This window comes from Psammomys obesus, unplaced genomic scaffold (genome assembly GCF_907164565.1).
Source record: "Psammomys obesus unplaced genomic scaffold, mPsaObe1.curated_primary_1811, whole genome shotgun sequence".
NCBI lineage: Eukaryota > Metazoa > Chordata > Mammalia > Rodentia > Muridae > Psammomys > Psammomys obesus.
Genome location: NW_026596040.1, coordinates 26,277,934 through 26,305,890, shown reverse-complemented (window position 1 = coordinate 26,305,890; position 27,957 = coordinate 26,277,934). Strand labels below are relative to the sequence as shown.

Here is a 27,957-nt window from a genome sequence, read left to right as displayed (position 1 = left end):
CTGTAACCTGTTTCAGTTTCCTTTACAGTCCTATTATTTAACTCCTGCACTCTATCTTTATTATCACTTTTGGGAAGGTACAGGGAGATTCATATGCTTAGAACATTTAGAAAGGATAAATGAGCAAGATAAAAATAAACCCTCTCCTTTTCTTCTTATAGCCACCCTGTTAGTGAAGGACGGGGTATTCTGCTCCTCCAGAGGGAAGCCCACAGTCTTTTCTGGCCTATTACCCAAGGTGACAGAAGGCAAGGTGGACCTGTCTAATTTGGGGTTCCATGTTACATAATTTGCTTTCACAAGAAGCTCTGCCCTTCATGAAGCCTCTATAAGTCATAAGTGATATTTGAGATATTTTTTCTCTTAGTCCTTGCTTACTTCTCAATTTGTCACATGTACATAGAAAAGAAAATGAATTATTTATTGGTTTCTTTGAACTAATCCAAAGTGACATCAGAACTAAATGTTTGGAAAGAACAGATTTCTGTTCCTCCTATGGCTACCATAGCCTGACAAGTCAGTCTTTTTTTTTGTAAATATTAATTAATGTATTTTTATATGGTATGTGTATCACATAAATAAGGGTACCTGTGGAGGCCAGAAGATGCGGGATGCCCTGGAACTGGAGTTAGGTGATTATGAGCTGGCTCATTTGGGTGCTGAACCCTGGTCCTCTGAAAGAGCAGAGCCATCTCTCCAGCTCTAGTAGTAAGATTTATATTGTAATAAAAACTTGTACTGTACTCAAGTTTTTAAAATAATGTCACTTGTGACATATATACATGTATACACACACACCCTTAGACATTCTTTTAACATTTGAAATTCTATTTAGAGGATAAAATACTAAAGCCATCCTTCCTGAGTGAACTCTAGACATTTCTGAATTGACAAACCTAAGGTACTGTGGTAGTTATTAACCATTGAGATCAGTGTTACACCAGCCAGTGTGCATATAAGCACATACATTTTCTTCACAGTTATCACTGACTTTTATGTTTCTAAGTTTATTATTTAAGTGATTTTTTTTTTCTCTTTTGGTGCTGGGGATAGAATATAGGGCCTTATACCTGCTAGGCAAGCACTCTAACCACAAGCTATAGCCTCATTTCAAAGTTCAGTCTTTAATAAGTGAGAATGCATCATTCTATTTTAAGTAAAAGAAACCAGAGACTTACAAGTGGGAAGTCAGTAACATAGGCATCACACATTATTATCTCAGGTGGTTTGTGGACTATGCTTGTGTAGATTATCATGACATTGGAGAACTCTGCGGCAAATCCTAACTGAATATGAACACCACACTGAAATTTAAGGCACATACTTTCCGGAAGTTCTGGAAAAAAATAAGTAGAAACAACAGAAAAATATCATTTAAAAAGTGGCTGGTAAATTTTCTGATGGACAGCAAATATCCACATGGGGCAGAATATGGTTAGATTGTTTGCTTAAAAAAATATTATGTAGCTAGGCATGGTGGTGCACCCCTTTAATCCCAGCATTCAGAAGGCAGAGTCAGGTGGATCTCTGAGTTCAAGGCCAGACTGGTCTACAGAGTGAGTTCCAGAACAGCCAGGGCTACACAGAGAAACCCTGTCTAAAACAAACAAACAAACAAACAAAATTATGTAATGTTACTGCTGAAATATACACACAAATAGACTAAAAGCCAAACTTTTTTCATTTACTGTAGTAAATCATATATGGTATTTCTAGTAGTAATGAAATTATACATAAATTTTTCCTGATGATAAGAACTTGTGTATGTATGTGGTGTGGGGTACTGTTGGGAGTAAATGTCTTGCACATGTAGGTAAGTACTCTACTATTAAGCTAAAACCTCATACCCTAACAAGAATTTTTACAAAATGTATTATCACCAAGTGACTATGATAACTTGTTAACCAGTCATTCTACTACTCCTGATAGTACTTTTGGGGTTTTGATATTTTTCTATTAGCTAATACTTCATATATTTAATGCTTCACAATTGTTGGAGATAGCCGTTTGGTGTTTCTTACATATGTGTCATACTGTTTTTAAGTTGACATGAAATAGAAATATACTAGTTTCACTACAACATTTTCTTTCTTTTTTTCTTGAGACAGGGTTTCTCTTCGTAGCCTTGGGTGTCCTGGAACTTGCTCTGTAGACCAGGCTGGCCTTGATATCTGCCTGTCTCTGGCTCCCAAGTGCTGGTATGCACCACCACCACCCAGTTTTAAAACATTTAAAAAACAGGGTTATTTTTTAAGTGTATGTAGGATTAAAAAAATGAAATAAATGATTTTAAGCATATCTCCCTCTGGCTTTTGAGACAGGGTAGGTCTGTGTAGCCCAGACTGTCACAGAACTTCCTAACTAGCCCAGGCTAGGTTTTAACTTTCAATCCTCCTGCCTCGGGCTTTCAAGAGCTGGTACTGCAGGTGTGCACCACCACACCTGGTTAGGTTTTGTTTTATGAAAGGTTTTGTTTATTGTTGAGTCTACTTAATTTAAATTTTGTGGTGTGGTGCTAAGACTTCAACCTGAGACCTCATATTGTCAGGTAAATAACTATTGAGCTATACCTTATCCCTTAATGCTCATCTCCATCATTATAATTTTGTTTGTGTTGTTCAGAAAAATATACAAATATATACAAATACACACATATGTGTATGTATTATACATATTTGCATATTTATACATGTGTGTATTATATATATATAATGTGGAAAAGAATTTAACTTTGTGAAAAATATATTTTATAGCACTTTACCCTATAATGTGCTCTAACATGTTAATTTGTCAAAATTATGACTTATAAGAACAAAGTATTATATTTTTTAAAACAGAACATCAAGAAATACATTCTTTTCCTTTTTTTTTTTTTCTCAAGACAGGGTTTCTCTGTGTAGCCTTGGCTGTCCTGGACTCACTTTATAGACCAGGCTGGCCTCAAACTCACAGAGATCCACCTGCCTCTGCCTCCTCGAGTGCTGGAACTACAGGTGTGCACTACCGTACCAGCTCAGGGACTGCTTCTTAACCTTAGACAAGCTGTGCACACGGTAGAGTCCAGACCTGCCTGGCTCCTGATGGTTGCACAATTCAACAGTCACAGTATGGAGAAACTAAACGCTTGCCTGTATCCCACAAAAATAATAATTTAGCTCACTTTCAGAGCAGAAGAATTAAACAGGATCATTTAAGTTTTGGAATTCTAAGCCAGCCTAGGCTACATACTTAATGAGGAAGTTTCTCAAAAGACAAAAACAAAAATAAATAAAATCTGTTTTCACTAACAGTAAAGTAATAAATGAAATAATTTGGTATTTCTGGTATCAGTCAATGTAATATGTACAAATGAAAGATTAGTTTTGGACTTGCGTACTAGACTCTTTTGAAGTATCATCTTATCATGTATCCAGACTGGCCATGAACTCATAATCTTCCTGCCTTAGCCTTCCAAGTGCTGGGATTGTAGGTAAATACCATTATATCTGGCCCCAACCCCTACCCCAATTTCACTGTAAAAACTGGGAGAAAACTGTTTAGTTAGAATAAAAAAATGTTTGATTTTAAAAACAAAGTTAGAGCTGAGCATGGTGACACCTTTCATCCCAGCACCCAGGAAGCAGAAGTTAGTGTATCTCTGTGAGTTAGAGGCCATCCTAGTCTACATAGTGAGTCCAGACCTGGCAGGGCTACACAGTGAGACCCTGCCTCAAGAAAAAGCAAGGCAAAATAAACAAAGTAAAAAGAAAGCTCTCAAAAGAAACAGACTTTAGCATACCATGAGCTTTGGCCCACTGTAGATTCCGCACCAGAGCCTCTGCAGAGCAAGCTGTCCCCCGAATTGGATCAGTAAGTGCTCTCTTTTCAGACAAGCTGCTTCGAATCTCTAGAGCTTGTTTGCCTTTGGTAAGGTGACATTTACCCATATCTGAAAGACAAGAAGGTAAACATTTTTTTAGAGACTGATTCTTTCGTTATGCTTAAAGTTTTTAGGCCAGGTATGGTGGTGAACACCTTTAATCCCAGCACTCAGGAGGCAGAGGCCGGAGGATGTCTGTGATTCAAAGCTAGTTTAGTCTATAGAGCGAGCTTTAGGACATCCAGACTACATACAGAAACCATGTCTCAAAGAAACAGAACAAAAACAAAACAAAAAATTTAGGCTAAGCATTGTCTAATAAGTCAGCTTATATTCTCAGTATCATCTGCTGACAAATACTTACCCAGCACCTACTATGTACTAAGCATAGTTCAAAGTGCTGGGGATGAAGCAGTGAGCAAACACATAAAAATACTGACCTAAAGCATGTTTCTTAACAATAATTTTTTTTTTTTTTGAGAGAGGTGCTCATGTTGCCTGTGTTGCCCACAAACTCATACTGTAGCCGAGACTGGGTGTGAACCACCTGTAGCTGCATCGCAACTGGCTCAGCATACTCCCTTTTTAAGAGAGACACCATGATAACTTTACGCCTATATTCTGCTAAGAAACATATTCAGTAGAAAGTCAAATGACAGCACACACATGTGAAAATTTAAAACTGCCTATCACATTTTTTTCAAATGTTTCTACTTTTGAACAGGAAGTTGTATATTAAAACTACCTACCTAGCCTAAACACCATCATTCCTTTGACCCCAGCCTGAAGCAACCATTACTCAATGCACAATATTCGCAAATAATCTGTCAACATTTTAGTTTTGAGTTTAACAAAAATGATGTAAGCATGTTTTTATAATGTTTTATTTTTATCAAACCTGGGCTGACTTTTGTATACTTGTATGAACTAACTTAAATTTAAGATTTGTCATATATTTGGTATGAGTAAATGGTAATTTACTGATTCTACTTCTGTTTTTCTGTGTGTGTGGGGGCAGGTGAGGAGTTCTTTTTGTTTTTTTAGACAAGGTTTTTCTGTGTAGCCCTGGCTGTCCTGGAACTTGCTCTGTAGACCAGGCTGGCCTCAAACTCAGAAATCCACCTGCCTCTGCTTCAAGGTATGTGCCACAACTTCCCAGCCTACTTGTGCATATTATGGTGTTAATTGTTACTAAATAGTAAAGTTAGGCAAGATGGTGTGTTCCTGTAATCTCAAATCAGTATATTTTGGGGATTAAGTAGGGAGAACAAGGATTATTACATGTTAAAGACTCTTACTGGTTAAAAAACAAACAAACAACAAACAAACAAAGAACTTAAAAAAGAAAAATGAAAATAAACAGGAAGACTTAACCAAATTAAAAAAAAAAAAAAAAAAGAAAGGATGGCTGAAAATAGTTAAGACTTTAGATATGGTTACACATTCCTGTAATCCTAGCCCTGGGAAGGTAGAGACAGAAGGATTGTGTTCCAGGCCAGCCTGGACTATAGAGGAGAGACAAAACAAAACCAACCCATCAACCACCACCACCAACAACAAAAAAGATAAATGAACTAAAATTTTTAGTTTTACGAAAAGATCACCATTTTGCATTTAAAAATGTGTTACTTGCTACCTCTAAAAGTTACAGCCAAAGAAGAATAACACGAAATGTTTGGAAATAAACAGAAATACAGCTAATGAAGAATTAGAGGAAATCAGCAAGCCAAATGTAAAACTATCAAAATCTGAAGATAATCAAGGGGGAAAAAAAAAAAAGAGAAGTAGGCACAAATGAGGAATTTGATGAAAAGAGCAAGAAATTAAAGATAATGTAGACAGTTAAGAATACCACTAGAGAAAACGATCTGCACCTAATCCCAACAATTTTGAAAACTGTCTAATTCCTGGGAAAATGTAACTTACTAAAAATTGACTCTGTAGTAGTTATTAATCATCTACCCAAGAAAATACCAACCCTAGACTGTTTCACAGCCAAGTACTATAATCATAGTTATATAAAACTCTCACTAAATTGGGAACACTCTAAATTAGAGTTCTTTAGTGAAACAGATGCAACGGGCTATGTGTGGGCACTGTGTGTATGTGAGCAGATTTACAGGGAGTGAAGAAAGGGGAATCACACAGACACTGGCTTAGAGAACTGTGAAGGCGCATGTTTAACCTGCAGCATTCACAGAGAGGCCAAGGGAGGACACAGTTAAGAGCTATAGTCTGATGTCTTCTGGCAGAAACCCTTGTTTGGGTAACATCTTTAGTCAGTCTCATCCAACAGATAAGGTCCACTTACTTTACAGTATAATCTGCTTTAAGAAAAGCCCATCAATTTAAACATTAATCACATTTAGAATAATGTGTCAACCATCTAGAAACACCTGAATAATGTTTGATTAAATGACTGAAGTTCAGTCAATTAACATAAAATAAACCACCATAAGCTCCAATCCATTTTAAAAATCCAACACAACATTGATATCAAAATCAAAACTAATAGTATGACAAAGTAAAGATACATGCTCATTTCATATATGAATATGACATGAACTTTTTTTCTACTGAACATTTTTATTGAACACTTTAAAACATATTTATTATTTGCAATGATATGTAAAATTTCCTTTTTGTTTGTTTGTTTGTTTTTCGAGATGGGGTTTTTCTGTGTAGCCTGGGCTGTCCTAGATTTGCTTTCTGGACCAGCATGGGTTTGATCTCACAGAGATTCGTCTGCCTCTGCCTCCAGAGCGCTTGGGATTACAGGAGTGTGCCACTCACTGCACCTGACGAGATGTGAGAATTTTATGTAAAATGTTAACATAGTAAATCAGGCTGCATTAAAAATGTGCCAATAAAATTCACTCATCTAAGTTGAATACAATTAACCAAACTGGGAAATTAGAAGAATGGAAGCATATTATCTTCTTCATAGCTGAAGAAGAAACACAAATATGTTAACATTAATTTAAAAAAAAATCAGCATAGAAAAGAGCTTTCTTAACCTGACAAAAATATAAAAATTTGTACTATTTTACACATACATTCCCTATAGATTAGAAACAAGACAATGATATCTTCAAAACCTACTATTTGTATTCAATTATGTCTTAGAGGTGCAACCTAGTACCACAGAATCACACACTGTTCTTCTCAATCAATGAGCAAAGCAAAAGGAATACAATCAAAACAAGACAAAGGGCTAGAGAGACAGAACTATGGCTAAGGGCACTTGTTTTTCTAGGACCCACGTTCAATTCCTAACCCACATGGCAGCTCACAACTCTGGACTTATGACATCTAACGTCATCAAAGAAAGAATCAGGTTGTTTTTCCAGCAGGGTGTCAACATTTCTGAAAGGTAAGCTGTAGAGAAAGACATCTTAGCAGAGATGCTCAGTGGACTTTGTTTTCCCTAACTAGACTGGGCAGCAACAAGGCACCAGGCTGACACAAGGTAGAGCTCTGAGGATTGAATTCCATCTTACCACTGTTCATCCCATTCAGCTATGACAGCAAGGAAAGAGAAGAGCTGATAGCAGCAGTGCTATTGAACATTAACCCCAAAACTGTTTTTGGAAGCAAATATTAATTCCAAACCTACACAGTACTGATGAGAGTAAAATAAGCACCAAGCAGGAATCCCTGACTGGGCTTTTCTGTACTGCTGGCCTATTTCTGAATATATTGTCTTTTAAAAATTTTACTGGGGCTAGAGAGATGGCTCAGAGGTTAAGAGCACTTGACTGTTCGTCCAGATATTCAGAGTTCAATTCCCAGCAACCACATGGTGGCTCACAACCACCTATAATGGGATCTGAGTGCCTTTTCTGGTATGCATGATGTCAGTTCATATACACAAAATAAATCTTTAAAAAATTTTACCTTCTGCAACTTCATCTAGTAACACAGTAATTTTCTTGTCTTCTAATAATCTATCTTTTAAAAATTTCATAAAAATCCCATTTGCCAATCCAGAATGCTGAATTTCAAAAGCTTCTGCTCCTTGGCACCTTAAAAACACCAAGAGAAAAAGGTGAAATAAGCCAGGTACAGAACAACAAAACCACATGTTCACTGACAAAGCTGAACATACAACAGAAGCCAAAGGCAGAATGGTGGCTTCAGAGGCTGGGAAGAGGGCGTGGAAGGGACATGCTAGGAAAGTAAACGGATATGTAAGGTAACTGGAATACTAATGGGCTTCATACAATCAGTCCACCCACATTGTAGCACCCTGTACCCCACAAATACATATGCTTATAATTTGTCACTCCAAGAGAAAAGAAGCCAACAAAAAGAAAAGCCAGGACTTGCTAGCGGAATGTCCACACCCACGGACAGGCTAAGCTTCTCTTTCTTCTCCCGTTCAGTGGCTCCCTACTAGAACTGAGCTTGAGGCAGAGGTCAAAGGTTCTGTTACTTATCGAGATGGTGCTGAGACCAAAGTGCACAGACAAAGCTTTCTATCAAGCAATCAAAAAGACAAACTTATGTCTAAATGCCCATGGATATTTCTGTCTCTAATTACAACCAAAACAAAGACATACAAGAATAAAGAAAATTGAATAAAAGTATTCTTACGTGGCATATCCAAACACAATATTGGCAGTGACTTTCAGTGCATCCAAGATTGGAATGGTATCATCATAGTCGTTTCTATTTATATGCGTGGGAAGGAAAAAAGGGCAGATGAGAAATTACACAATGTTTTTTTTCCCACAATGTTTTTAAGTGAAAAATTTACTATTTTTAGTACACATAAAATGACAGATTCCAATCTTTTGGTTTTTTTGTTTGTTTGTTTTTCGAGACAGGGTTTCTTTGTGCAGCCCTGACTGTCCTGGAATTTGCTCTGTAGACTAGGCCGCCTCTGCACACCACTACCGCAGGATTCAAATTCTTCTACTCAGACAGCGACATACTTACCAAAACAATCCAGGCTCCTACATTATTAAGAGTAAGTAGTCATCACATCTTTTTTAGCCTTTTTTTTTTTTTTTTAAGTTAGGATCTTGCTGTATAATATAGACTACCCTCAATATCCAGATCCTCCCACACTGAGCCTCCTGAGCACTAGGATACTGCTATACCTGGCTTTTAGCTGACCCCTACCTCCAGAAAGGATCTTACCATGCATCCCTGGCTGTCCTGGAACCCACTATGTAGACCAGGCTGGCTTTGAACTCACAGAGATCTGCCTTCTGAGTGCTGAGACTAAAGCCAGCTCACACTTAACTTTGTTACCTTTTTTATTGTTTATTATTATTAGTTACATTTTATTAACTCTGTATCCCAGCTGTATCCCACTCCCTTATACCCTCCCAACCCCACCCTCCTCATCTCCTCCCTGCCCCTTTCCAAGTCCAGGGATTGGGGAGGACCTCCTCCCCTTTCGTCTGGCCCTGTTTTATCGGATATCTTCAGGGCTGGCTGCAAAGTCCTCTGTGGCCTAGCAGGACTGCTCCTCCCTTGGCGGGTAGGGAGGTCAAAGAGCCTGCCATTGAGTTCCTGTCAGAGATAGTCCCTGTTTTGTTACCTTTTAAAATGAAGTTGTACCTGAACTCCCTCATAGAGTTCTTCCTCATAGAGTAAGCAAGCAAAAAAATAGTAAATCTGGGAGGAATAATCACTAGTTCTTATGTCCAGGGACACAAAGGCAGGCAAACAGATCCAAGACTTCCAAAATCTGCTTCAATTATACTTTCCACATTTGTAAGACAAGATAGACTAGCCACTACAAGCTCTAGATCCACAGGTGTGATTTCTAGACAGTAACTGCAGCGACCTCTAGAACCATGTATGTGCATTCTACAGGGAGTATGTAACTTGTACCTTTTAGTTCCTAAAGCCAACACAAAAAAAAGTTAAAATAATTAGATACCCATACTGAGAATGTATTTTCATCAAGTCTACTTTCAGAAACTTAAAATTCCTAGTGGTTCTTAGCACCTTACAGAACTGCCTTAGATTGAATTTGTCAAGGTTGATACTTGATTCCAACACAGCATAATAAAGTCTGGATATTTTACCTTTTCCTACACATATCCAACAGGAACACATTGAGTCCAGTTTCCTTTTCTTGCATTAATTTTAGTATGTTTTGTACGCATAGGCAGTTTTCAGACCTATATGGATTTGGAGCATCAACAGGGACCATAAAACTGTTTCCAAAGTTTTCATAACCATGCCCTGCATAGTATAACAAACCTGGGGGAAGGGAGAGGAGAGATACCAACTTTAATTGCACTTTCAACATTTACAGATACACACTAAAAATGACATCTTTTCTTCAGGTTGATGGAGGCATATCTAAGAAACACCCAATTATAGTTAATAATCAAAAGTTGATCTGAACTTTAAATTACTTTGTAAATCGTCTTCATTTAAAAATTCAGTGTTTTAAGATACCATCAAGATACTCTCTGAAATACGTTCTAATTTCTAGAAGACCCAGTTAGCAGTATACTACGAAGCAGAAAAAGGCAGCAAGGATTTCTTCCCTAAGTTGCTCTCCCACAAGGCTACGGCACAAGAAAGAACCTCAGAAAACATTTAAGAGGTTAGCAAGCAAACACAATTCAAGATGTTTAACAGCATTTACCACTAACAAATCAAAACTGTGCTAAGATGCCATTTCACTATTACTAGGGTAGCTGTAATCAAAAGACAGGCAATGACAAAGATAGGGAGGTCTTGGGTGTTCATTCCTTTGTAGCGGTAATATAATATGATATAAAAACTTTGCAGAGTTTACAAGGGCTTCTGAAAATTAAACACAGAATTACCGTATGTCCAGTAATGCTACTGCTGAGTATACACTTAAAAGAATTGAAACTGTGTCCATGTAAAACTGTTCACAAATGCTTATAGAAGCATTATTCCTATTACCCTCAAGGTGAAAAATAACTTAAAACAACCATGTGATGAGAAAAGCAAACTGTGGTGTATTCATACAATGAAATATTATCCAGTCTTAAAATAAAAAGCTCTAGAACATGCTATAACATAGATAAAACCAAGTACATACTCAGTGAAAGAAGTCAGACATAAAAGGTTACATGCAGAATGGTTCCATTTAGAATTTTATTTTGCATTATGTATATGTATAACTGAATATATAGTTTTTCTTTTTTGTCAGCTTGATACATAAACTACGGTCATCTGGAAAGAAGAAATCTTAATTCAGAGAATACCTTCACCATAAGATAATTAAGTTCTAGCCACTTTATAGATTCCTTTCAGTTTGGAAAAATTACTTAACCACAAAAATCCAAAGCTTGGACATGGGTGAATTTATTCTAAGGTCCAATGCTTATCTAGGTTCTTATCTCCATGGAGTTACACTGAACTAAATGACTAACTCCAGGATAAATGGGGTTTTGTCATATTCTGACCAAGTTCATTTAATATTCTCTTCCACAAAAAGCATAGGTAAACTGTAGGCACTGATGAATATTCAAAAGCATTTGGTGAGATGAACAGATGGCCATACAGTTATTTTTCGTCCTATTTATATAACTATAACTATTTACAAGCAAATAATTTTTTTTTATTTTTAGTTTTTGTTTGTTTAGATGTTAAAAACTGAATTATTCATTTTTCTGTTCTACTATAATTCTTTCTTTTAAAATGAGTGGGCAATAAGAGAATATCAACTTGTGACTACAGTTTTCTGTATCTGAAGTTCTTCATTCTGAAATTTCTTTAGCTTCTCCTCATCCCTACAAGACCATTAGTCACGTGGGGATATCAGGAGAGGTAAAGGCATGGTCCAAAAGAGACATAAAAAGTTTCCTTACAGCATGCCCTACACCATGCAGCCTTTACCACACTTACATTTAATGTAGATATGTCTGATGTTTTGGATAGTCACAATACTTCAAAATTTAATGCAGCCACCCTGTTAAGACATGAATCAGGATTTTAAGTTTTTCTAGCTTTCTGAAGCTGCCTTTTGTTCTATTATTTATCATTCTTAATTCTATACCCCAAATGGATATTGTTACAATAGAGTGTGTGTAAAGTGTCAGCCAAATTGAAATCTTGTCACCTAAGCCATCCTTTTATAGTTCTGGCTCTCTGCCTAGTAACAGGGGCAACAAAAAGTTCTGACTTAAACAGTCAAGGGGTGGAAAGTTACAACAACCACATTAAAAAATAAGAGTAACAGAATATATATTCATATAATTTTCTCATTCTTTAGATATTTCACCAACTCAGAAACCTAAATTTAATCTAAATCAATAGTTATCACTTTTTTTCTTCTTACATCTGTTTCTAGTAACGTTTTAGAAGGAATTCTCTATGAAAGTCACACAGGCACCTTAAAAACAGGTAAGTTATATAATATACCCAAACAATCCACTTCTTTATTTTTTTTTAAAGAACTTTTATTTATAGAAGATTCAATCAAAATAAGTTGTTCTCAAAACACATTTTCATAGGGAATTTTATCAAATGCAGTCTTCATTTCTGTGTTGGGAGGAGGGCCCCGCTGGGTTCTCGGCTGTGAGTGGCCTGGCATGTGAGTCGTGTAAGGAGTGACTGACAGCCTGGCTCCGCATTATGCGTGTGAAGCACCTGGATACCAAGTCCACTGGGTGAACACTCTTGTACACAAGTTTTCTCCAAGCGCATTCTCTGGTCCTTCCTGTTGCCATTCCTATTGTTTCTCCTTTACTCTTCAACAATTTCTTTTGTTATTAATTGTTTAAATATTTTTCAAATTCAAATATATTTTTATCATATTGCAACCCACTTCTTGTTTGAAGTAAAAATATAGGCCGGCTGTTAAAAGGACATATTTGTGCGGCACATACTTTTCTATTTTTAAAAAAGATCCACTTTTAGTATTCTAGTTATGTATACATGTATGTCTCTGTGTGAGTATATGTACATGAGTGTAGGTGCCTACCAAGGCCAGAGATACATGTGCTTTTAAGCACTGAGCCATTTCCCTAGCTTCCATTTCCCATTTTTGTAAGAAAATAATCTTTAATCATCACTTTATAATGCTCATGAGAAAAAAAATGTTTCAAAATCAGCATAATGGTCTAACTGGAAAACTTGCTATTCATGTGTGCCACAACAGTAACCTCATTATTGAGAAGAGGGAATTAATTTAAATTAAATTTTCAGGCTTTCCCCAGGCTTTAGCCAACAGTGTTAAATCTTCAGAAGGGTGGTTTTGTTCCTTTCAAAATCCTACTTCAAGAATCATTAGAAGTTCTACCAAGTTTAACTCATCCTGTTAACAAGAAAGCTAAATCTAAAGCTAAGTTATTGAAATAAAACAAATTGAGATGTAAAAAAAGTCAGTTTGACACTTTTGTTTATTATCTGCAGGCCTAACTCCAGGCCAGGAGATGCCACATTCTGGGCATTCAGGTATTAGCAAAGTCATGGCAAGTACAATCTCAAAGACAACTGGAATGAGCTCAGCTGCTGGCCTCCCAAACATTCAAGGTTACACATATTAAAAGAAATAAATATTTAAGGAAATTCTTACTACTACTACCAGCATACTCTGGCTCATAATATTATTTATAAGATCTGTAGTATTTTGTATATTTTTAAGTGAAAGAATGAAGGAAAGCCATTAAAAATTATGGCTACATCTTGAATTGTTTCTACACAGAATTGTAATTAATAGGCAGAAAAGGCTGGGTATGTGCTCAGTGGGACAGTCTGTCTAGCACGTACGAGGCTCTACAGGCTGAGTTACCTCCTCAGCATAGGACAGCAGACTGAGATTGGTATGAGATCCACTCTCCAACATTTCCTTATTAGATTCTATATCCTAACAAACAACTAGAAAAATACCATGCAACAATTAGATAAAGAAAGCAAACACGATATATATTCCATCACAACCATTTATGTTTAAAAGAATCCACATAATATCAAGAATATACGAACACTTTGCTCTCTAATTATCTACAAGGTCAAATTTCTAAAAACTTACTAAATACTGTATGGCACCTTTTACAGTCAGTAAAAGAATAAAAGTAATGAAAGATAGGTAAGAAATCTCCTAAGAACAATGTTTGGAACAAGATTAAAAAAACAAGGTATTAAGCTAATTAGCTATTCATATGAAATAGAGATAAAATTATCTTGTTTTTACAAGAATATTAAAACCACTCAATTCAACAGTATTTGCCTATGTTTATCTGATTTCCATTTTTTTCTTTTTATTTATTACATACTGGGAAGAGAACTCAGGTCCTTGGGAAGATCAGCAAGCGCTCTTAACTGATGAGCCATCTCTCCAGCTCATGACTTCCAACTCTTAATGTGTATAATAAGAATGGCATGTAATTTCAAAAATGAGAATTAGAATTGTCTTACCATATACTCCTTTGTCTAAAAGTAGTAAAAATTCATCCACAGCATTACACATCTCGTATTCAGTAAGATCCAACAGTGAAACAACTTTGAAATCTAGTTGTCTTAGTAAGTTAGTCAATTCATATACATCTACCAAAGGAGCTTTTAGCTTGGGATGCGCCCAGTAATTCATATTTCCTATCAAAAGAGCAACTTTGTCCTTTGCTGTAAGAAAAAAAAGGGAGTAGATTAAAGGAGGGTATAAAGATTAAAATTTATACAAGTATTACAATGAAAAACTTTAACACTGTAGTTAACAAGTAACATTTCATTACATTGAATATCATTTTAGAGACCTTACTTTACATAGGAGACAAAGAACATAAGAGGCTGAAATATCAAAAAACCAAGACTAAGCATGCATTCTTTGGGAATCAAACAAAGAATACTCATTAGTAATATATGAAATACATACCAAAGTGTGCTTCCATTGAATTGTGTTTCTATCAAATTAGGTTCTGTTTTACTGAGCATGGAGGAAGTAAAACAAAACAAATACCTAAAGGGAGTAGAAAGAATCCAGAGCTAGGAGGGGAGAGACCAAAGAGAGAAAAGAAGGGACCTCACAAGGACCACATTTATTCCTACAGTAGTTGTGTGGATGTACTATCTCTCTCTACCTCTAAATTAAAAAAAAGGTATTGTTACCATCACATCACTATTATCATAGAATATGTGAATGTGGGCACACATGCACGATGGTGTGTGTGTGTGTGTGTTGTTCAGAGGGCAACTTTCATCTGTCCAGTACTCCTTAACTTTTTGTTTTGTTTTTCAAGATTTCTCTCTGCAGCCTTTGCTTTCCTGGAACTCACCCTGCAGACCAGGCTGGCCTTGAACTCAGAGATCTGACTGCCTCTGCCTTTTTAAAGACATACTTCCTGTTTCTCTGGGATAAGTTTGTATTTGAGGAATGTTTTTTCACTTAAATCTTTTGACTTTCCTCAGACAGAAAGTGGCATTTTGGGGTAGGGATAGGCAAAAGATATGTACCTATGCCTTGAAAACGATCAGCTAGCCTATTTAGGAGTATGGCCTGGCCTGAACAGTTATGAAGGCTGGAAAAAGCTTAGTGCTTAAGAGACCTCAACACTGCATCTTTTTTGCTGCTCTTGGGGCAGGGGTGGTGGTGGCAAAGTATCAAAAAACCTATACACTGCCAGCTGTATAAAATTGGAGCACAGAAAATTTACATAGGTACAGAATACTTGATAGTAATCATTAAAACCACATTACTGGTTTATATATTTACTATATAATGCCTTCCATTATTAAATTTTAATTTAAAAATAATAAATTTCATCTTACTGTAGAGTATATGACTTCCAGTCATGAAAAAAAAAGGTTGTTTATTAGCAGCATATTGTGGTATGTTAGCAGCATCCTCGCAAATCTCAGTTTTTACTGCATTTCTTGAATACATTGGGACAATACTGAGAAATTTACCTATAGGGTCTAATGATGCATTTCTCAAGACATACCTCTATCACTCAACAATATGTAACTAACTGTATTTGGGAAAGAATGATTTAGAGACTATAAGAGTCTAAGAATGTGAGAGTGTGAAAAATGTCAATAATTAACCAAAACTCTTATAAAATTTTTTGTCAATGATATTTTTTAAAGCTAGGTTATGTAACTTTTTAAAGTTTAATGGGAAGGAAGATGGTGTATCCTACCTTGACCAATCTATTTGTAAAGCAGTTGCTGGTTGTCAGGAGAGCTGGAGTGGACTTAGAATAGAGAAGCAGAGATCGGCTGCGATAAGATGACAAGGACCCATTCTAGGACTGGTTGCAGCAGAGACCAGACAGAGAAAGGAATAGTAAAATCTGAATTTAAGGAAATCAGAGGAATAAAGAAAATTTCAAAATGGCAAGTATGTAAATAAGTCATGATGGGTTTTAGATGATAAATTCAAATACTGACAAATCACTAAAATTAAATATCATAAATTTCTTCACAATAATAAAAAATTAGAGTTAAATACTGCAATTAAATTTGATCATGTACTTTAAACTCAACTCACCCAAAGGCTGGTCAGTTGTTTGTTCTTTATTATCTAGACAAAGAGAAAAGAGAAAACAGTTGCTGTTACTCATGGTATCTCTTCAGAGCAAATGAGGTAAGATAAGATAAGATAAGAAAAGAAAAGAAAAGAAAAGAAAAGAAAAGAATGCATAGATCATTAAAATGCTATACATAGTAGAGGTCACAGAGGCTAGAAAAAGAAGAGGTGACAGAGGGCAAACGACACAAAAACAGAACAGAAGCAGATTTCCTATAATATAGCATAACAGGGCAACTATGTCTCTTAACAATTATGAATTTAAGAAGGAGAAGCTCTTGAAGTCTCCTAACACAATGACTTATAATATCTAAGCAGATAAAAATGCTAATTACCTGGGCTGGATCATTTTACATTGTATACATGTATCAGCTTATAATATAATATATGATCAGGTTATAAAAAGTATAAATAACAATTTAAAAGAAAAAATACAGAATATCGTTACTAATAGCTAAATTATAATTAAAGGACTTTGACAAAAACATACGGGTTTATCATATGATACACAGAATGAAATCATATTCACTCTCCAGTACCACCAGGAAGTGACACAGAGAGATGAAGTCCAATTCCCAATACTTGTAGGGAGGGTTTATTTGCACATTTAATAGTACAGATATTGTAGGGGCCCATTACAAGCTTTGTCACAGATCATTTTCTTTAAACTCAAAGGTTTGGTTTGAATATTGGAGAACAAGGAAAAGTAGCCCTGAAAAATGTTAAAAACTTAGTGATGGGTATATGCTAAAGGTTTTATGAAATACTTTTACATCTTTTTAAAAGGGCAAGATATAGCAGACAAACTTAGGCAAAGGGATTCTATCAACACCAAGATGTTTTCAAACAGTCTTTAGTTTGGGACATGTGAAGCGATACTTCCAGAGGTTCACATGAATTTGAAGATAGCACAAGCAATCTTGGTGATGTGGCTTTTCATTTTGCCTAATTTGCTTATATACAGTCAGGAGGGTTCAGAGAGAACTTACAGTAGCAGATGTCTTTGAATGAAATACAAAACTAGGCAAACTGGTGCTGGAGGAGTAGCTCAAGGTGTGAGTAGCCAGCGCACACTAGGCCCCTGAGCATAACCCACAGCACCATCAAACAAAAAAATCAAGCGAACTAATTATGGTAATAAAATAATGAGACTAACAGGGTTTCTACAAATACTAAGTAACCTCAAGCCTTCTTAATCTATTTCTGTATGATTTGATTAAATCTATTCACAGGTCCCATCACTTACTGTATTTCAGAAGGTCGACAGCATATATTGACATCCTCTGTCTTTATATGATCCTCATCACTGAAATTTCCTTTGTCCAGGCGATGGCTTTCTCTGCTTGTTCAGAAATTTGCTCTGATCAAAGCTTGTCTATAGACTGCTTTTTTTTTTTTTTTTTGGTCTCTTAATAGCTACAGACTATCGTATCTATGTACTACCAACTCTCTCCACTAACTGCCTTTCCGTTCCAGTGAAGGTGCTTGCCCAACTACCTGAGAGACATTCTCTGTCTGATAGGTTAGAAATGTAACATCACTCCGTCAGTATGGTCCAGTCTTTCACATTAAAAATAACAAACTTCCTTCTATGAGGACAACATAAAATAATTTAAAAAGCATCATGCTGGGTGGTGCAGCTCAGCAATGCAGCACTTGGTATAGCATGTATCCTGGGTTTGATCGCAGTAATGCACAAGAAAAAACAAACCATGAATTTTTTTTACACTTATTTTGTGTGTATAGGGGCATGCTGCACAGGTGGTGGTCAGAGGAAAACATGACAGAATTGGTTTTCTCCTTCCATGTGGGCTGTGAGGGTCAAACACAGGTAATCAGGCATGGCAGTAGGTATTTACTCATTCAGCTATACTGTCAGCTCAAGCATTGACATTTTACTGTCCTCTAAAATATTTTTCAACCTTTATGGTCTTATAATAAAAATATTTTTATATTTTACTTGTCTTAAACTGAAGTTCATGTAAAGAGTAGTCTGAGGCAAGAAAGTCTATAGTACTTTTACTATATCAAACTTGTTTATAACTTACCAGGATGCCCCAAATTATTTAATTCATCTGAAATAAAGTAAGAGAAAACAGGTTAATTTTAAATACTCTAACTGCCAACTTAGCATGACTATAACATGCCAAATAGCATGACTAAGAGAAGCAGTTTATGAGCTGTTATATCATGTTACAAGTTCTTGATTAGTTTAGAAATTTTCAAAGTTAAATGAAGAAGCCATACTAATACTAAACAGGTAAGAATACTGTTTTCTATGGTCACTTAGGACTTCTAAACTATTTCACTAAATTAAAAAACCTAACTAAATAAACTCATTCATCATTTCTTTAAAGTCTTAGATACTTATTCATAAATGATTTTAAAAAAATAAACTTTTAACTTTAAGACACCAGGACAGCTCAGGGAGGCAGAGGCAGGCAGATCCCTATGAACTTGAGGCCAGTCTGGTCTACAAAGCAAGCCTAGGACAGCCAAGGCTACACAGAGAAACCCTGTCTCAAAAAACCAAATAAAAAAAAAAATAAATTAAAAAAATTAAGTAAATAAATAAATAAAAATAAACACCAGGACACTTGATGAACTACTGTGGGCTATTGCAGAGGAGGGCTTCTGTGTATGTCAAACCTAGTTCCCTATCATTAACACATTATGTTAGCTCATTACACTTATCACAACTAATGAACCATTTGTCTCCCCCCTCAAGATTGATTTAATATACTAGAAGCATTTACTGTGTCTCCTTAGACATGCTTGATTGTGCTAGCTGCTCAAACATTCCTTGTTTTTAATTACCATTTCAGTTTTGAGCAGCAGAATGTTCTGTAATTGGAATTTGTCTGTTTTTCTTATGGTTTGACCAAGGTATGGTATGCTTTTGGAGGAAGCAGAACAGTTCCAGAACTGACTTGTATCCTTCATACACCTTTCACACAGGACAGATAAATAATCAGAGCACAAGCCAAAAGAAATAACAGTCATCATCAGTTTTTTACTTATTAAATTTTATGAAGACAAAAATGAAGATGAAATAAACTGCAAATGAGACAGGATTCATAAAGAATTATATGGGAAATATATTCTTTGGTTTGTTTGCTTTAGATGAGGTCTAAGCACATAGCCCAAGCTGTCCTTAAAACCGCAGTCTTCCATGTGCTAGATTACAGCATACCACTCTGCCTAGCTTAGAATGCTATTTCATATTCCCTATGATTAGTTTAAGAGTGGTATCAACCAGTGCAAAAGGTACATACATTTTTTGCTGGCTTTTATCTTACAGATTACATTAGTTTCTAGACAGGTAGGTCAGCACCTTACTCCACCTCTTTTCGGTAGGAATGTTTCGTACATGTGTAACACAGTTAGAGTTCTGTCGTAGTCTACATTCCATCTTGGGTGCCTTTGTTGGGTGACTGTTTAAAACTTGTAGTCTCACTGCCCTAAATCATTCTGAGCTTCACGTTTCTAAACCGCACCCCTTGTCCTAATAATATTCTAATGAAATACACAAAATGGAATAGGAGACATCATACTCTCCATTAAAATAAGATGTGATGGAGGATACTATTTACAGTGTGTACCAACCTACTAACTAAATGTTTTAGTTTTGTAGGCTTTTTGAGAAAAAAAAAAAAAAAAGAGAGAGAGAGAGAGAGTTGGATATAATATTTTCCAACTGAAAATTTTGGAGCAAATCCATAGCTGCACTGTCCTCTCTACACCCTGAAGAGCTTTTTGAAAATTATTGTTTGATTCGCCCCCGCACTTTTTCTGAGACAGTGTTTCACTGTGTAGCCCTAGCTGTCCTAGAACTCATTCTGTAGACCAGGTTGGACTCAAACTCACAGAGATCTACCTGCCTCTGCCTCTTGAGTGTTGGGATTAAAGACATATGCCACCACCAATCAACTGTTTGATTGTTCTTATTGAAAAAAAAACAACTGCAAAGTGAATTGTATAATTATAAAAACAACACATAATGATTACATGATTACTCTGAAGCCAAACAGCAGCATTCTTTTATATTTATTCTTAAAGGTCTCCCATGTTAGGAAGTTTAAAAAACAAACACATGCAATTAGACAAATATAAGAGAGGAGATGAGTTTGGTTAGAATTTCTCTACATGGCTTCCCTTCCATAAGATTAACAGCTATGGGACTGGAACTTCTGAGAAGAGAATTCTGGCTCAACAAACTATGTACTAGAATCAAAACAGTAGTTAACATGCTACTACAGAAATGAATGATAGGAAAACTTCACTCATCGTGCTTAACCAAGTAGAACCTAAGAAAGACTATGTACTAGTTCAAAGAGCAGCAATTGAAAAAATACTTTGCTATCCACAACCCTAATTTTGCAAATCCATGTGATAGCACACTAAAGAGAGGTAATCTAAGTTTTAATATTTACTTATTACAATTTAAGTACAATGTTTTGTTTAATTAAAACAAGTTAAAAGTTTATGCTAAACTGGATTTTCAGTTTTCTTTCCATGGTGAAAGTGGCATATAAATTAATCTAAAACATTGTAGTTTTGAAAATCCTTATCAATATTATTTTCAGAACATTTAATAATTGACAAAATATACCAAATGATATATTGATCTTGAAATTTTTATAGAAGCTATATTTACTTTTAAAGGGCATTTTAAGAAGTAAAATAATCTAAACAAATACTTATACAATATTTTAAATAAATTTTATTAGACTTTGAAATATTAACATATTTGAAATATGGAGGAGCTCTGGGCCTATGTGCAACAGGAAGTTAGCTGAAGATTGCCTTAGAAGTGTCTGTTTAATAGTGTCACTGAAAATTTAGAAAACTTTAAGGGGTAAGATGTATCCTTCAATAAAAATGACTTATTAGAGCTAGTATTTTTTCTATCACTGCACTTAGTAAGCTAGGACACTCCACCTCTCCCAGAGTAACCAGCATGCAGGAGACTCGGCCTTGAGCCAAAGGGTTACACTACCTTCAGTGCACTCCACTGCCTCATCTGTTCTTCCTTATGTTAGAGAAAACAAATGTGAATATATCGTAACTCATAGTCTGAGGAAGGGTAGTCACACAGCAAACAGATAAACACCACAGAATCATGTTGTCAAAGCAACACATGCAACAGTATTTCCTCCTAGTAACAAAAATCACTATAAATGTATTCAATGTGAAGAGAAAAAACTCCAAAATCCATTAATTCACAATAGGGACTACTGACCAATAATTATTTTTTACTTATGTATCTCTGACTTTTTATGTTTCATTAAAAATATTTTTCACCAAATCAATATTTTTCTAATTCAGAACTACAAATCAATATTTTTCTAATTTTGACACAGTATTTATGATAAACTGTAATACTAAAAAATAACTAAAATGAGCTTTTGTTCTTTGTATATAACTTAAGAGAATTAACTTAGTATGAATTCTCTAAAATGTCTATATAAACAATATAACACCTTATATGTGATATACTATTAAATGGCATAGGGTAAAAAGTAGTCGCGTGTCCTTTGCTTAGCACTCCAATGTGTACAGCTTATACCTTACGTGTCAGAACTCTTATACAGCTTACCTATGGTGATTTCTACCTTCTTACTATTTTGACTGTCTTGATCATTATATACATGACACCAGTAGGTTCCTTCGTGTTCTAGATCCACATACGGAACCTGTATCAATATCAGAACATATATTTTCTCAACATTAATTTAAAAATTGCTTTAAGCAAAATTCATTGTATTTAAAAATTTTCCCAAGTACAGCATTTCAAAAAATATTTATACATCCTTAGATTATCATCATTAGCTAAATATTAGCAAGCTAATGATAAATTATTCTAACAGTACAAAGTACTGTTACAACAGTAGAGTACAATCCAGTAGTAGTTGGCATTTTATACTGAAGCCTTGATTGAAATCTAGATCTAGTGCAACTGTAAGAAGTTAATTAATACTAAAACATCAGAACTAGAACTAAAAGTAGTGAAAACATTCCAAAGAGTATAAGTTGAAGTGGTTCTTTTATATTTTAATTGTACCATTTATTTTATAGATTAATCCACCCCCTGCCCCCACAAAAAAAATCAACTGCCTACCATGTAATGCTTTTTTGTCTCATGTGCTAATGGTGATTCATTTTTGAACCACTGGTAGTGAGGAATAGGGCTTCCAATAGCAACACACTGTAAAACCAATGTGCTGCCTGGCATCAGCTTTTGGGACCTTGGTTCAACACAGATCTGCAACTTGGATTCTGACACTCCATCCACACTTCCTTAAATTAAAAGAAAAAAAAATCTCTGGGTTAAACATAAAATCAAAAAATTCCTACAATTTACACAAAGATAAGTCTAAGTCTATCCCTTAGTTTTTACAGTCTTTAAAACCATACTTAAAGTATATTTTCATGAAACTCCCACAAATGTTGAGATGTTCTGAAGAGAAAAGAATAGCATGATGAATAAAAACAGTTTAGAAATTCTAGGATAACAGGTGGGCGAGGAACTAAACTTAAGTTATAAGTGCCACACGAAAAGGTACAGGGCCACGAATATCAGCATCAGGCCCAAGAATGAGAAGGGTACACATCATCTCAACTGACACATAGAAATGATAATCAAACCATGTAGTCAACTCATAATGACTCACACATGAGACTTACACTCTGACGTTAGTTTTAAACAAATATTTAAATAAGCTGACCCACTAACGAATATGCAACTTCATTTATCACTTACCCTGGAAGTTTTCTGTTACTTCAGCCACATCACAGACATCTAGCTGTGACCACTGGCTAAATTCAAAGGTGGAACTATTGTTAACTCGACAGACATAAAAGCCTGCATCTTTTACATGCACTTTGTTAAAAATAAGTTCTGATGAATTTCCATACGGGATCTGCAAACAAATCAGTAAGGGGGCATAAGTGAAGGATCCATCAAAAAATCTAGCTTACAAAACATGCTGTGCAAAATCTAGGGTTTAATTACAGACTTTTGAAAAGTATGTTTCTTTTTTTTCAAATTCTAAAATGTTTTCTAGTTACAAAGTAAGAAGTAAGATTTTGAGAAATGAAGTATTAGAAATTCACAGTCTTTAACAAATCCATTCAACAGAGAGGTTAGCTGTCTACCAAATCTTGCAGGAGCTCATTAGTAGGAACCCATCTGTTCGGTCATTAAAAAAAGCACACTTATTTATACATCTGCAACTTTTATAAGTAGCATACGATGCAAGAAACACTACTGAAGTTTGAAGAAAACAAACTGGCTATTATTTTCTTTTCTGGCCAAATCAACTATGACTATGTAGATAAACTATTTTACCTTGGGACTTCACTTTCTCATCTACAAAATACTGTAAGAAGACAGGCTGATTAACAAAACCATATCCAGCTTCTCTGAAGTATTTGGCTTCATGAGAAGCACAGAAGTGATAAGAAGGAATGGCCATAGTAAAGTTTCTTTCACTTTGGTAAGAACGTGAAGCAATAGTTTGTGTTCGCTTCATGCTTATTCTCACATGGGAGAAAATCTATCATAAATTCTCTCAGTTTTGTGTTCAGAAAAGAGAAAGACTTTCACAGTTGTATGAATAACATCACAAGACTTCCTTAGCCTACCCTTGTACATCTAGCACCTTTTGTCTTTTCTCAGTATGCTGTTTTTTTGTTTGTTTGTTTGTTTGTTTTTGAGACAGGGCCTTACGATATAGTCCTGGCCAACCTCGGATTCCTAAAGATCCTCTGCCTCTCAAAACTGAGATTAAAGGTGTGTGCCATCTATGCAGAATCTCGTCTCTTATGAAGAAACATACTTGATTGTCTCAGTTTCTCATAAGTTAGATATATAAGCCCCTAACTTTACCAATTTAACAAACTGCTTAATTTGTGGGTTCTTCCATGCATGTGAATCGTTTTTCCCCAAAAAAATGTTTTTCATTTATTTATTGTATGTGTATATGTATGTGTGTCAGGATGCAGACATGCACCTGTACCATGATGTATATATGATGGTCAGAGGACAATTTTTGGGAATCAGTTCTCTCTTTTGATAGGAGTCCTAGGGATAAAACTTTGATCATCAGGCTTGTTAGCAAGACCCTTTTCCCAATGAGTCATCTTGCAGACCCATGTTTTCCTTCTGGTAATCCATCTTTTTTATATTTATTTATTTGCTTATTTTAGACAGGGACTCCCTACATAGCCCTGGCTATCCTGGAATTCACTATGTAGACCAGGGTGGCCTCAAACTCAGAGATCCACCTGCCTCTGCCTCTGGAGAGCTGGGATTAAAGGCATGCAACACCATGCCTGGGCCCCATATTTTTCTTTAAAGATATATTTTATTTATTTTATTATATGTGTATCTGCCTACATGTGTGTATGTACACCATATGCGTGCAGTGCCTGCAGAGATCAGAAGAGGCTGTCAGATCTCCTGGATCTTCCAACTTAGTTACCAAGTTAGTGATAGAAACTGGACCTAGGTCCTTAGGACACCAGCAAGAGTTCTTAAGTTCTGTTTTCTTCTCCAGCCCCTACTAATCCATCTTATTTGCTATTTGCAGGGCCCAAGCTCAGAATCTAAGAGGAAAAAATTTTCCTTCTGAATCACCCCATCTTCTCTGAAATTGTCCCTGTACTTTTTCTTGTGTTTAGTGTGTGTTTCTTCTCATTACCAAATCATTTCCAACAACTCAAAGTCCTTTCTACCACAGACCAGCCAACAGACACTTTTGTCTACAACCCATCTTGGCAGCTAGTCACCCCTTTTTTTCTTGAAATACTTGGCTTTTTATTCTTCTAACCCTCGAGACTATTTCATCTTTTAATTTCTTTCATTATAAACTCTCCTGTTGTCTCTCTGGATTTCCAAACTGCCAGTGTAATTCACTCTGATGTATAATAAGCATGGTCTGAAGCCATACTCTCATCTTCCATCCTAGACATGGATCTCTCCAGTCTTCTCAAAAGCAAACAAACAAAAAACCTACAAAGTAAACATAGTCAAGATACTCAAGTGGAAAAGTAGGGAGTCCTCCTTGATTTTTCTTTTTGCCTTCTCATGCTCTACATCTGATCTATCAGTCTGACTAACCAGACATCCTGAAGTATGTATTGGTGATTAGCCTTCATTAATTCACTGAGACCACACTTCAGCTATTTCTCGCAGCCCAGGCAAGAGATACTTGGCTGTCTTGCTGTTCTTTGCCTTCAAGCGGCAAGTTTTTATGTAAAACAACAACAACAAAACCAAAAACTGAAACCAAAACCAAACCAACCAACCAACCAAACAAAAAACAAACAAACAAAAAAAACCCCAAACCATAAATCCTTTGTTTAAGCTGGGTGGTGGTGGCACATGTCTTTAATCCCAGTACTCAGGAGGCAGAGGTAGGCCAGTTTCTATGAGTTTGAGGCCAGCCTGATCTACAAAAGGTGTTCTAGGAAAGCTAAAGCTACACACAGAGAAACCCTGTCTCAGAGGGAAAAAAAAAATCCTTTGTTAAAAAACTCTGCTGGTTCCTCATATCCTATTAACATGCTGCTCATGCTTTTCTCAGCTTTGAACTCACTAAAATGATGGCCATCTCTCCCTTAGATGTAGATTCTTTAGGAAAGAGACATGTGTCACTGCTACATTATATCACGGCTGAATACAATTATCTCCTAAGATAGACCACCAACTCCATACCACTCTTTAAATAAATTCAAGATGCAGTCCATATTCCCTATATTCCTATCTTCTTCCAGTCACAATGTATTTTGTAATCATATACTTCATTAAGTTGTTCCTCTTATCTTCTGTAAAAGGACTTCATTAAAATAAAACAAACAAGAAAAAATACGATAAATACATTTAGTTACCATCTCTTAAGGGCTTGATCCATATGTAATTCTCACAGCCTTGATAGAATTCACATAATCAATAATGGGGACCAACACAGACTTACGCTAGCACTAAATGTCTATGTCATCAGTTTACTACACCTCTTATTTTCATGTAGGGGAAAAACGTATGAAACCATCAAGGTTTCTACAAGATACTATAATCTGTTGCAAACAACTATTGGAACTATGTCAGGCCTCCCGGATGTCACTTCTTGGTACTGTGAGGTAGGCCCCACTCTGGCCCACCCAATTAGGCTACAGGACTTCTCAAGGAGTTGTGTGCTGCCAGGCTTCCTGGTTCCCTGAGTTGCCATGTTGTCTGACACCACACTTAACTCCTCCAGATTTTCACTTCCCTTCACTGCCAGGCTGTCTGACACTACAACTCATCTCATGCCCTTGTGCCTCTAGCTAGGCCCATTTCGTCCCTCACACAGGTCACCCTCCTGCAGCCTTTAATACTCGTCCCACAGAGAAAAATATCTCAACTCACAACTTATAATATCCTCTCCTGAACAGTGTACAAACCTCCACTGAAAGAAGATAAGTGATTTGGAAAGAAGACTAAATCAAACTATTTCAGATGCCCAAATTTCAATGTAGAAACAAAAGTAACATGCACACAAAGACCACTGCAACCTGTCATCTCCTAAAATTACTATTCCCATAAAAATGAGCTGGAAGAGCTACCAGATGAAGAATCCAAAGGATTATTAATTATGTTCAAAAAAGTCTGAGAAGATAGGAATATAATTCAAAGAAAAGCAAAAAGCAAAGTGAAATGAGGAAATCAGTTCAAGGAAAAAGTAGATTTGCTGAAGAAAACCCAATCTAAATAGTTCTGAAAAAGAAAAACTCAATAAACCAAATAAAAACCTCAGTGGAAAGCTTCATCAACAGAATGGATCATTTAGAAAACAGAATGTCAGAAATGGAAGACTTATATTCTGTTACTCAGTAAAGGTCTATGATAAACATAAAAAAAAAGTATGGAACACTGGAGAACTTTGAGAGACTGTAAGAAGACACAGCTCTTCAAAGGTATAACCACAGAGAAAAGAGAATACCATACACCAAAGGCATAGAGAATATTTTCAATAAAAAATAACAGAAGAAAAAATTTCTCCAAACTTAAAACAAAGAAGTGTTTATTCAGGTATAAAAGGCCCACAGAACACCAAATAGAGAAGAACTGGAAAGGAAATCCCTACAACATAATTATAGTTAAAATACTAAAAACACAAAATAAAGAAAGGGTCTTGAAAGCTGCAAGACAGAAGGGTCTTATAAAGGCAGGCCCATATGACTAACACCTAGGATTGTTCAATAGAAACTTTTATAGCCAGGAATACCTGGAAAGATGTATAATAAAAATGAAGAATCAATGGAAAAGATATAAGGAAATTTATGATCTTCCAACCCCCCCTCCCCCCACAGAAAACATAGAAAAGAGAAGACACTGGAATTTTCATTTAATAATATTAAAGGTTCTGGAAGTGGCTTTATCCACCTACATTCGTGAAATAACCAGGTATGGTGCTCACACTAAATCCCAGCATTTAGGACGCTGAGGCAGGAGTATTACTACAGATTCAAGGCCGGTCTAAGTTCCACAGTGAGTTCTAGGCCAGTGTGGGCCTAGAATAAGACCTTGCCTCCAACCAACCAACCAACCAACCAACCAACCAACCAACCAACCAACCAACCA

The 27,957-nt window shown here is 35.9% G+C and overlaps 1 protein-coding gene across 3 annotated transcripts in view; it reads right to left on the bottom strand.

Annotated features, from left to right (window-relative positions):
• Malt1 (MALT1 paracaspase) overlaps window positions 1–27,957 on the bottom strand; it is a 43,085-nt gene that overhangs the window by 2,258 nt on the left and 12,870 nt on the right. For 2 of the 3 annotated variants that reach the window (XM_055622921.1, XM_055622923.1), the window contains exons 4-15: window positions 23,095–23,254; window positions 22,453–22,631; window positions 21,931–22,027; window positions 21,331–21,363; window positions 18,380–18,406; window positions 16,293–16,325; window positions 14,225–14,428; window positions 9,904–10,081; window positions 8,456–8,530; window positions 7,757–7,884; window positions 3,779–3,928; window positions 1,179–1,336 (exon numbers count right to left, since the gene is read on the bottom strand). In XM_055622921.1, coding sequence (XP_055478896.1) covers window positions 1,179–1,336; window positions 3,779–3,928; window positions 7,757–7,884; window positions 8,456–8,530; window positions 9,904–10,081; window positions 14,225–14,428; window positions 16,293–16,325; window positions 18,380–18,406; window positions 21,331–21,363; window positions 21,931–22,027; window positions 22,453–22,631; window positions 23,095–23,254 — 1,422 coding nt within the window. The remainder of the gene's footprint in view (window positions 1–1,178; window positions 1,337–3,778; window positions 3,929–7,756; window positions 7,885–8,455; window positions 8,531–9,903; window positions 10,082–14,224; window positions 14,429–16,292; window positions 16,326–18,379; window positions 18,407–21,330; window positions 21,364–21,930; window positions 22,028–22,452; window positions 22,632–23,094; window positions 23,255–27,957) is intronic. The other variant, XM_055622922.1, reaches the window with a different exon arrangement.